At 41.3% G+C, this 12,414-nt stretch overlaps 1 protein-coding gene across 6 annotated transcripts in view; it reads right to left on the bottom strand.

The window, feature by feature from the left end:
* Nucleotides 1-4,806: 4,806 nt before the first annotated feature.
* il15ra (interleukin 15 receptor subunit alpha) overlaps nt 4,807-12,414 on the bottom strand; it is a 14,594-nt gene continuing 6,986 nt past the window's right edge. For 4 of the 6 annotated variants that reach the window (XM_088347230.1, XM_088347232.1, XM_088347234.1 and 1 more), the window contains 2 exons: nt 9,407-9,512; nt 4,807-7,672 (listed from right to left, as the gene is read on the bottom strand). In XM_088347230.1, the coding sequence (XP_088203356.1) occupies nt 9,443-9,512 (70 nt within the window). In that variant the 3' untranslated portion in view covers nt 4,807-7,672; nt 9,407-9,442. The remainder of the gene's footprint in view (nt 7,673-9,406; nt 9,513-12,414) is intronic. The other 2 variants (XM_088347231.1, XM_088347233.1) reach the window with 1 other exon arrangement.

The raw sequence follows: 12,414 nt of genomic DNA, 5'->3' as shown, positions 1-12,414 counted from the left end.
TTACGAATTCGAAGAAAAAGGGGTCAAAAAAGAATAGAAAAAGGTAAAAGTAAAACTCAACAAAAAAAAAAAATATTAAATGAAAAGATAAAAAGAAATTATTATTTTTTTTAGTTATTTTTGTCTCTTATTCCGTTTTTTTCTTATGTTTACTTCTCCCCATGTTCCTTGTTTGCCTCTTTTTCTTATTTCTTCCCTATTTTTATAATTTAAAAATACCTTGTGCTTTCATTTTGCCTTTTTTGGTGAAATGCTGAGTAAAATATGAATAAAAAGGGGTGCTTTTTCCTCACTTTCAGTCTCCAAAGTTTGTAGTCTTCCAGGGTCTCATTTTTGGTTGCACTAAACATTACATCAACATCTAGTAGGAAAATATCAGACACTGTCTCTTTAAGGGCAGCCGAATATTTTTATCAGCGCTTTTTGTATGGAAAACCCAACCTCACCGGGACCCTAGCTTCAGCGGGTCAATTAAGTTTGAGACCCCTGTTTCACATGGTCTGTCTTGTGGAAAGACCGGTGCTTCTTGTTTTTGTAAGGATTCTTATCACTTTTAAGGGAAACTACAATAATTAATAAGGGGAGGTAAGGCTTAGGTTGACAGGTACATGTATGTAGTTTAAAAATATTAAAGTTTTACTTGAAACGTAATAAGAATTTGAAGAGTTTAAATGAATTGATATATACATACGTACACACACACACATATATATATATATATATATATATATATATATATATATACTGGACTGTCTCAGAAAATTAGAATATTGTGATAAAGTTCTTTATTTTCTGTAATGCAATTAAAAAAACAAAAATGTCATACATTCTGGATTCATTACACATCAACTGAACTATTTCAAGCCTTTTATTATTTGAATATTGCTGAATTTGGCTTACAGCTTAAGAAAACTCAAAAATCCTATCTCAAAATATTAGAATATCATGAAAAAGTATACAAGTAGGCTATTCAACTAATCACCTGAATCATCTAATTAACTCGAAACACCTTGCGAGGGTTTCCTGAGCCTTAAAAACACTCAGCTTGGTTCAGTAAACTAAATCACAAGTATGGGGAAGACTGCTGATCTGACTGCTGTCCAGAGGACCATCATTGATACCCTCCATCAGGAGGGTAAGACACAAAAAGAAATTTCTCAAAGAGCAGGCTGTTGACAGAGTGCAGTTTCAAAGCATATCCACAAAAAGTCTGTTGGAAGGGAAAAATGTGGCCGGAAACGCTGCACAACCAAGAGAGATGACCGCAGCCTTAACAAAATTGTGAAGAAGAGCCGCTTCCAGAATTTGGGGGAGCTTCAAAGACAGTGGGCTGAAGCTGGAGTCCAGGTATCAAAAGCCACAGTTCACAGACGTGTCCGGGAAATGGGCTACAATAGCCGTATTCCCATGGTCAAGCCACTTCTGAACTCAAGACAACGGAAGAAGCGTCTGACTTGGGCTATGGAGAAGAAGCACTGGACAGTTGCAGAGTGGTCCAAAGTCCTCTTTTCAGACGAAAGCAAGTTTTGCATTTCATTTGGAAGTCAAGGCGCCAGAGTCTGGAGAAAGGCTGGAGAGGAGCAAAATCCAAGTTGCTTGAAATCCAGTGTGAAGTTCCCACAGTCAGCAATGGTTTGGGGAGCCATGCCAGCTGCTGGTGTTGGTCCACTGTGTTTCATCAAGTCCAGAGTAAATGCAACTGTGTACCAAGAGATTTTAGAGCACTACATGCTTCCATCTGCTGAAAAGCTCTATGGAGATGAGGATTTCATTTTCCAGCATGATCTGGCACCTGCCCACAGTGCCAAAACCACCAGTAACTGGTGCACTGACCATGGCATCACTGTTCTTGATTGGCCTGCTAATTCCCCTGACCTGAACCCCATCGAGAATTTGTGGGGTATAGTTAAGAAGAAGATGAAAGACACCAGACCTACAAATGCAAATGAGCTGAAGGCCGCTATCGAAGCATCCTGGGCATCAATAAAACCTCAGCAATGCCACAGGCTGATTGCCTCCATGCCACGCCGGATTGATGCAGTAATCCGTGCAAAAGGATTCCCAACCAAGTACTGAGTGCATCAATGGACATTTTCAAATGTTTGATTTAGTTTTGCTGTTATAAAATTATTTTTTTACTTGGTCTGAGGAAGTATTCTAATATTTTGAGATAGGATTTTTGAGTTTTTTTCAGCTGTAAGCCAAAATCAGCAATACTCAAATAATAAAAGGCTTGAAATAGTTCAGTTGATGTGTAATGAATCCAGAATGTATGACATTTTTGTTTTTTTAATTGCATTACAGAAAATAAAGAACTTTATCACAATATTCTAATTTTCTTAGACAGTCCAGTATATATATATACACATGCATCCTGGAGGTGGGGTCCGCTGGCGAGCGCCTGGCCGGACCTTTGCTTACTGAGTCCGGCCGGGCACAGCCCGAAGGGACGACGTGGAACCCTCTTCCCATGGGCTTGCCTCCTGTAGATGGGGCCAAAGGGGTCGAGTGCGCAGAGAGCTGAGTAGCGGCCAAGGGAGGGGTCCTTGGCGCGACGATCCACGGCTACAGAAACTGGCTTTTGGGAGATAGAATGGAAGGAGCCCGAGTTGGTGTGTGTGGTTGAGTAATTCCAACTAGATATAGTCGGACTCACCTCCACGCACGGCTTGGGCTCGGGTACCCGTCCTCTCGAGAGGGGTTGGACTCTCTTCCACTCTGAGTTGCCCGTGGTGAGAGGCGCAGAGCCGGTGTGGGCATATTAGTTGCTCCACGGCTCAGCGCCTGTACGTTGGGATTCACCCCGGTAGACGAGAGGGTAGCCTCCCTCCGCCTTCGGGTGGGGGGACGGGTCCTGACTGTTGTTTGTGCTTGTACACCAAATAGCAGTTCAGAGTACCCACCCTTCTTGGAGTCCTTGAAGGGTGTGCTTGAGAACGCGCCCCCTGGGGACTCCGTCGTACTGCTGGGAGACTTCAACGCTTACGTGGGCAATGACAGTGAGACCTGGAGGGGCGTGATTGGGAAGAACGGCCCCCCTGACCTGAACTCCAGTGGTGTTTCGTCATTGGACTTCTGTGCCCGTCATGGTTTTTCCATAACAAACACCATGTTCGGACATAAGGGTGTCCATATGTGCACTTGGCACCAGGATACCCTAGGGCGTAGTTCGATGATCGACTTTGTCGTTGTTTCGTCGGACCTGCGGCCGCATGTTCTGGACACTTGGGTGAAGAGAGGGGCGGAGCTGTCAACTGATCACCACCTGGTGGTGAGTTGGCTCTGATGGTGGGGGAAGATGCCCGGCAGACCCAAGCGTGTTGAGAGTCTGTTGGGAACGGCTGGCAGAATCTCCTGTCAGAAGAAGTTTCATTTCATGCATCTGCCTCCAGAAGGTCAAGAAGTCATGGAACCCACGGATCAAGTTTGACTTTGAGTAACCTAAAAACCCATAGGTGGTCGAGAGCTTCCAGGCCTTTGTCGGCGGGAAGTTTCCTCTATTGCTCGCACTGGACGAAGATGTTGAAACCCTGACCACTAAATTATCAGAGACAATGAGTAAAACAGCCAAAGAAATTGTCGGAAGACACTGGAAGAAAATAAAGCTCTGGGTTAGGAAATTATCCAACAGTGCAACATGAGGCGAGAACTAAATAAGAAAAGAAACAGCCCTGGAGGAGCAGCCAACCAAGAAAATTAGAAAAAGCTTAACAGAAGTAAAGGAAAAATGGATCAAAGACCAATGCTTTGAGTTAGAAGAGTGCCTCAACAAGAACAATTCAAAGAAAACCTTCCAGAGTGTAAAATACCTCAAAAAAGACCTCACACAAACAAAACAGGAAAAAGTCAGCAGCATTCAGGATGGGGCAAGGAATAAGCCAACTGAAAAAAGAGATCATGAATAGACAGAACCCTGCTCCAAACTCTCCAACCACCTGACACAAGGAGTCTCTAAGGTCCTTAAGAATTCCGGCTAAGGGCAAAGTACAGTAACGACTTCCCTATCCTCAGAAGTAGAGGCAGCAATTAACTCACCAAAGAACAGAAAGTCTCCAGGAATCAACAACATTGCATCCGAACTCACACGAAATGGTGGTGAGCTAACTATAGACATCTTGACAAAGCTTTGCAGAAATATTTCTGGCATACAGGACGGTGGTCATCTGCATGGACAAAATCACTAGTAACTATGCTACCAAAGTAAGGAAACATTTAACTATGCTCCAACTACAGAACCATCAGTCTCATCAGTCATGCAAGAAAGGTTATGCTAAAGGTCCTTCTGAACAGACTGAAACCACCGGATGAAAACATCCTGGCCGAAGAACAGGGAGGTTTTAGGGAGGGAAGAAGCATCACAGTACAAATGTTTAATCCCTGCATCCCATGAGAGTGGCAAGCTGCTTCATGGGCCATTATGTGGAAGCAAATGGGCCAGAAAAAAAGCTGCATGCCAATGCAAACAGTGCAGTACTGATCAATGGTACCATTGGAGCGTGGTTTCGAATCACAGTTGGTGTGAGGCAAGGCTCCATTCTCTCTTCAGCTTTATTCAGCATCTCCCTGTCAGAAGCTCTGGAGTCAGATGAAAGTACAGTACAGTCAGTGTTTGGGGACACAACATCACTAACTTTCAATTTTCTGATGATATTGCCGGATTGGCAGCAGACGAACAGGAACTCAGAGATCTGGTCAATCGCTTGCGCCCTGTTTGGCTGCGGCTGCATCGGCTCGCTACAGTTTAACTGTACGGGTCAGGTGTATCGACATTTCGTTCTGTGTGCATTGTTACAAAGAATGACAATAAAAGTAAATTCTATTTTATTTCAAAGTATCAAGCCAGTATGGTATGGAAATCAGCACAGAAAAAACAAAAGTAACAACCAACAGTCCCCAAAGTATCAACACAAACAGACAGCTAGAACTGTCGTGATTGCCTAAGTGAAGTCACCTGGGGCAATCCTTTGGCGCGCTGGAGCGCACTTCCTGATTGGCTGACGTTCTCCACTTAAGCGGTCTGCGTCCAGAGATGGATGTCTGGGTATACTCTTTGTATCCCTGAGTGCTTCGCCAGACTTCAACGTACCCACGACTCCTCTTGCCTGATTCATGCCTGCTTTCCGTTTTTTGACCTGTTTTCCGTTCCACGTTTTGCGTCCTACTCTCCTGTCCCGGCCATCGACTTACCGCTTAGCTGTACTTTCTGTCCACCCGTCACGGAGCTGCCATTCCGCCCGAAGAGGCTGACGACCGACAAGCGTCGACGTCCCAAGCCAGCCCCAACTACTCTTTTCAATAAAAGCACTTTTGAAACTGACGCTATGGGATCCGAGAGTCCGTTCTGGTTCATGACAAGAACCTGTCACCAAATTTAAATATCTTGGATCATAAGAGGGGTCAGAACCAGAAATCATGGCCTGGAAAGCTAAAAGCTTGCAAAAAATGGACTCTCACAGCAAAACTGTAAAAGAAAATCCAGGACATGGAGATGCTCCAGGAAACGTCTCGGCATCAGTTACTAAGCCCAAGTGACAAACGAAATGGAGCACAACACATTAAAACCTACAAAGAACTGTTGTCGACTGTGCGCGGACAGAAACTTCAGTAGTATGGTCACGTCACAGGATCATCAGGACTGACCAAGATAATTTTCCAGGGCACAGTCCAGGGGGGAAGGAGACCAAAAACAAAATGGGCTGACAACATTAAGGAATGGACTGTTGCCAACTTTGCCACAACCCAAGACAGGCCAGGCACCATCAACAGTGGATAAGGCTGTCCAGAGTTGCTTCCTCATCAATGCCCTGGCGACCCATGCGGTTAAGAAAACCATGAATCATAATTGCATAATTTGAGTATGGGCCGCTAAACGTTATTCAATTAAACTACAACATTAGTACAATTTTATTTCGGTTTTTGTAGTTGTGAGTAGATCATTTTGACTTGGTCATTTTGTTTGTAGCTCACATGCAAAAGTGTGAGAACCCCTGTCCTAGTGTTTGTTTGTTTTTTGTTAACATTGTACATATTATGTCCTCATTAGGTAGTACAAAGAAATGTTTCAAATAACTTATTTTGTTTGATGAAGCTTTTTAAGATTGCATTGCAAAATAAATAATTGTCACAGACCAGAAACAGGACCCAATAGCGCTTGTTTACTCAGTTTTTATTAATAAAGAGGAAGAGTAAGGCTTGCTTCCACGATACGATGGTTGACGGACAAGAGTAGGTGGCTGGAGACGCGGAAGTAGCAATTCCGTGTCGAGCGAGGATGGTCGAAGATTGGCAGGAAATACAAGTCATTAGCTGGGACGGGAGAGCAAGGGCGGTATCAAGTTCGGAAACAAGGTCAGCAACAGGTGTCAGGCAGGTAGCGGGGCAAAACAGGTCGGATATCGGGAGGGCAGAACTGGGCAGAGTCAGGTCCGGAAACAGGTTGGCAACGGGTATCAGGCAGAGAAAAACAGGGCAGCAAAAGTGTCTGAACGTAAGAGCTTGCCCAGCTGGGAGCAACGGTTCGCAACGATCTGACAGGGATCTCTTGAAAGCCGGGGGTTTAAAAAGAGTCCATTGGCCAATCAGCTCGCAGGGCTGTTGGCGCCAATTGAGCAGTCACAGGTGCCCTGAATCGGCAATCATGACAATAATAAAATTAATCATAGTAAAAACCTTGCTTATAATTTAACAGATTTGTTGTTTTTTTTTATTTAAAAGAAACACAGAAAAGGGTAAAGAAAAAAAGGATTATTTTTATTCTAGAAAAATAAGATAAAAATGTTGTAATATCAAAAATGACGGTAAGATTATTAACCAAAATAAGTACCCTGTCTTACCTCGAGATCCACGGTGACCACAGACGATAAAAACTTTACGCTGTCAATTTGGGCAACGAGATAGTTTAGGCTTTGAAAATAAAAACATGAAACTGGTGCTTGGAATTCATTTCTAAACGTTTTCAACAGAAAATGTTCCCTCTCGATTTGTTTCAACTAAAAAGTGTGCCTTGGCTTTAAAAAGGTTGGTTAGGTTAGGTCCTACAGGAATAGTTCTATTGCCCTCACTAAAGGAGTGGAAGGGGGATGCGAAAGATGAAGTGGGTAGGATAACTAATTGGATTCTGCCTTATTTGAGAACACTAATACTCCACATGAGGGTATTAAGCTACAATGCAAGTTTTGTAATGTGGGAGAAAAAAACCCTAAGTACTTTGGGATAACCCCAAACAGACCATGCTAGATGTGTTGCTGCAGTCATGCATTCCACTGAGATGTTATCATCTGTCATTGCATAACAGCTAGAAAGAAAAAGCTCCTGCTAGAGGCCAAACTAAGATAGACATGTTAAAATTCCACAATTTAACAAACAAAATAACCACAAAACATAAAGAATATGTGTTTTAAAATATGTGATTTCTCAAATATAGGAATTCAATGGATGTTCTTGCTGTGGACATTAACAACCAAGAAGCACCTAATGACATGAGGCAAACTTGTAGGCCATTGGTCATTTTCACTTGCCAGCACATCGGGCTGTTGCTTATCTTGCGTCGGCCTCGTTGCCGCCTGGAAAACTGCATGGCATCTTTGGCATCCTGGGTGCATCATCATAGGACATTTTGAAAATGTTCTATTGACTCTTCCAACCGAAACCCACCAGGTCAACAATCCTTTTTCTGTATATGAAATGGAAAATGAAAACCTTAACATAAGCATACTTCTATATCTTTCAGGGTCAATTCAAAATTTAAAAAAAGTCCAAAGAGGTGATCAGAAGGTTGGAAAAAAAATATTTCATTGTTGACTAGGAGTAGTTTAAGCCCAAGCCTTCATAACATAGTAATAATAACATGTTAACAAATGGCATTTAAAAATTTAAAGAGTGGTTCCGGTAATGACAGTTGCAGTCCACACTTCCACACCCCAAAACTGTTATACAGTACATAAAGATGCTCCCTCAAACAAGAATAAGTCTCTCTAGGTATAAAATGATAATCTCGACATCAAATAGATGTAAAACAGAACTATATCATATAAGGCAGTTTGAGGATTTGGTTTGATAAATAAGCTGCAGCAGTCGCGAGTTTGTAATTCAAAGGATGCACTCGGCACAGTCTGAAGAACATTGCTGACATTATTATCAAGGACTCCTCTCACCCTGGGCGACCCTGTGGGGTGGCAATAGCTAAGGAGGTCTCGGGTTCGATTCCCGGCTCTTCCTATTAAAGTGTCGAAGTGTCCTTGGGGAAGACACTGCCCTCTATAAAGCGCTGATTTGTTATCAGTGTGCGAGTGTGTGTGAAGAGTAAAGTGCATTGTAGTTAAAGAGTGAAGTGCATTGTAAAGCCTTTTGGAGGTCCTCAATGACTGGTTGAAGTGCTATAAAAATGCAGTCCGTTTAACTTGTACCACCTCTGCTATAGCAGCAAATATCTTAAAGTCTCCAAATAGGGATATTTGATGTCTGACTAGGATGATATTTTTGAGCCTATTTTAACTCTACAACTAATAGTAATAACTTGCTAATAACACATTAGCAACATAGTAATAACATAAGTTGTTATTGGTAGCACTTTGGGCCAAACAGTTTCAAAAAGTATCTCTCAGCTTCAAAAAGGTTCATAACCTCTGCCTTAAAAGAAGGACTAACAGGCTCAGTTTCTTCATCACTGCCCTAAACAAGCAGGCAAGATTGTGAGAAAAAGAAATCTTACTTATGCATTATGCAAAATGTTTATTCAAATAATAACCTTTCTTCTGATTTTTGCACAATGTTGCTGCTAAATGTCATTGCACTATTTTTATTGCAATATTTTCTGATGCACTTACAGATCTGATTCACTTGTTTATCTATTCCAATATTCTTTTGTATCTTCATCTTTTCTTAAAGTCTATTACATTTTTATCCTGAAGAATCACGTCTAACCCTGCTGTAGACACCGTTTACTATTTTATATCAATGAAAAAAAAAAAACAATTCTAATCGCCAAGTGCCCCCCCCCTTCCAGGAAATTGTTTTAATGGTTGTCCTGAGACTAATCGTTCCCCAATAGTAGTAATAACCTAGTAATAACATAACATAGTACGGTAACAACATGATAACAAAAACATGCACCCTAAGTCACAAAAAACAGCTATCAGCTTCCAAAAGCTTTCGGAATGCTCAGCCAGCAAACAAATTCTGAAGACACGCTAACTATAAAAACTAGTAAACACAAGAAAGTATTTCATCACCTTGGACAACTTTCAGTAAATGTTTGGAGACATAACGCTTAAATTTGCTCGGTATGTGACCCGGTTGCTGTGTCTTGATGGCCTGCAGGTGTTCTACTGTGCGCGAAATACTGGGAATCATCTTCCTTGTGGTGATTTCACAAGGAAATGTTTTCTTTATTCACACATAAAACTACCTGCTTACACTTGTTGGTGCCTGCCTTTCAACAGTATCACATAGCTTCGTTAAGAGGAAAGACTTCTGCTGCTGTCTGCTGTAGATTGCTGGCTTGACGTCTTCTCCTGCAAGAAATAAATAAATCAATAAATGAGTGTGATTGCACAATTTCAAAACTAAACACACACACAAATAACCAAACTAAGTTAAAATTATATATACATATATATATATATATATATATATATATATATACACACACATATATATATATACATACACACACAGTGGAGAAAATAAGTATTTGAACACCCCGCTATTTTTCCATTTTTTCCACTTAGAAATCTTGGGGATGGCAGCACGGCGGCGCAGTGGTTAGCGCTTGTGCGGCACAGTTCATGTCATGGGAACCTGTCGTGGGTTCAAATCCAGCTCCAGACTTTCTGTGCGGAGTTTGTATGTTCTCCCCGTGCTTGCGTGGGTTTCCTCCGGGCACTCCGGTTTCCTCCCACGTTCCAAAAACATGCATTTCAGGTGAATTGGCTGGTCCAAATTGTCCCTAGGTGTGAAGGAGCGAATGAGTTGTCTGTCCCCGTGTGCCCTGCGATTGGCTGGCAACCAGTTCAGGGTGTCCCCTGCCCACTGCCCGAAGATGGCTGGGATGGGCTCCAGCCCCCCCGCGACCCTAATGAGGATAAGCGGTACGGCTAATGAGATGAGATGAGATGAGAAATCTTGGGGGGCGTCTGGAATTTTCATCGTAGGTGCATGTCCACTGTGACAGAGATAAACTAAAGAAAGAAATCCAGAAATCACAATGCATGATTTTTCTAATGATTCATTTGTGTGATATAGCTGCAAATAAGTAATGAACACCTGATAAAATGAATGTTAATGTTTGGTACGGTAGCCTTTGTTTGCTATTACAGAGGTCAAACATTTCCTGTAGTCTTTCACCAGGTTTGCGCACAATGCAGGGGGGATCTTGGCCCACTCCTCCACACAGATCTTCTCTAGATCAGTCAGGTTTCTGGGCTGTCGCTGAGAAACACGGAGTTTGAGCTCCTTCCAAAGATTTTCGATTGGGTTCAGGTATGGAGATTGGCTGGGCAGTGCTAGAACCTTGATATGCTTGTTACAGAGCCACTCCTTGGTTTTCCTCTCTGAGTGCTTCGGGTCATTGTCGCGTTGGAAGACCCAGCCACGACCCATCATCAATGCTCTGACTGAAGGAAGCAGGTTGTTCCCCAAAATCTTGCAATACACGGCTCCAGTCATTTTCTCTTCAAGGCAGTGGACTTGTCCTGTCCTGTGTGCAGTAAAACACCCCCAGGCATGATTCTACCAACCCCATGATTCACAAGGGATGGTGTTCTTCGGATTATACTCTTCATTATTCTTCCTCCAAACAGTGGAATTATGACCAAAAAGTTCTATTTTGGTCTCATCTGACCACGAAACCTTCTCCCATGTCTCCTCTGTATCATCCAAATGGTCATATGCAAACTTAAGATGGGCCTTAACATGTGCTGGTTTAAGCAGGGGAATCTTTCGTGCCATGCAAGATTTCAAACCATGACGTCTTAGTGCATTACCAACAGTAACCTTGGAAACGGTGGTCCCAGCTCTTTTTAGATCATTGACCAACTTCTTGTTGTGTAATTCCGGGCTGATTCCTCACCTTTCTTAGAACCATTGAGACCCCGAGAGGTTATATCTTGCATTGGGATCCACTGCGATTGAGATTGAACGTCATGTTTCGCTTCTTCCATTTCTAATGATTGCTCCAACATTGGACCTTTTTTCACCAAGCTGTTTGGCAAATGCTCCGTAGCACTTTCCAGCCTTGTAGAGGTGTACAATTTTGTCTGTGGTGTCTTTAGACAGCTCTTTGGTCTTCACCATGTTACAAGTTAAAGTCTCACTGATTGTATGGGGTGGACAGGTGTCTTTATACAGCTAACGACCGCAAACAGGGTTAGGGCAGACTAACAGGTCTTTCAGGGTCAGATTTCTAGATGATACACAGGCGTTCAAATACTTATTTGCAGCTGTATCACACAAATAAATTGTTAAAAAAAAATCATGCATTGTGATTTCTGCATTTTTTCTTTTAGTTTATCTCTCACACCTACGATGAAAATTTCACACCCCTCCACGAGTTTTATGTGGGAGAAATAGCAAAATAGTATGGTGTTCAAATACTTATTTTCTTCACTAAATATTTAAGTTAAGTAACTGTAACCTAAAACTGAAATGTGAAAAGGTTTTTTTAAACATTTTTGATTTATCTTGTAACAGTTTCAGTCTTAAATATGGAAATTTTAAGGAATTTCAAATTCATTCTGGGTTTGAAAAATGTAGGCTCTCCTCATTTCTACAGGTAACAGGGACAACTTCCCCTGTCATACAAAGCGTGTCTATCTTACGCTAGTGATATTTTTTAATGGTTGAAGTATGCTGAGTGTGGGTAAAGTGAGCAATTATTTTTACCATTATTATTACTTGTATAATTTCAGGGTGTCTTTTTGCAATATGACATTTGCTTTTTTTCAACCCAGTTTTGGGATGTTGTTTAAAACAAATTGCCTCAATTTGGGAGCTTGGTATGTTGCTTTTTTTCCTGTACTATTTTGTGTGGGTTTTAAACAGAACAACTACATTATTATGTGTAGTTTTAAATAAAATGATCTCATTGTGAGAGGATGATTTAAATTATTTAAAAAAAAAAAAATTGTATTTCACTAATTTTCTATTCAATTTATTTATTATTTGTATTCATATTCTATACTTTCTGTATTTTATACTATTTTATAATTTTCTTTTATCATTCACTCTTATACATGAAGAACACCTTTTTTTTTTGTTTACGGCTCCATTCAAATAAATGCATTAAAAAAAGGGTGTCCGATGAAATTTATTTGAAAATATTTTAATTTATTTTACCAGAGGACTAATCCTTTATATTATTTGTATTCACTTTTCTATATTACATTTCAGAGCAACTGACTATTTTTAGCAAATTAA

The sequence above is a fragment of the Urocampus carinirostris genome, chromosome 11 (assembly GCF_059441175.1).
Source record: "Urocampus carinirostris isolate Australia breed hairy pipefish chromosome 11, RoL_Ucar_1.0, whole genome shotgun sequence".
Taxonomy (NCBI): Eukaryota; Metazoa; Chordata; class Actinopteri; order Syngnathiformes; family Syngnathidae; genus Urocampus; species Urocampus carinirostris.
The sequence above is the reverse complement of the archived record's forward strand: the minus strand, read 5'-3'. Positions and strand labels throughout refer to the sequence as shown.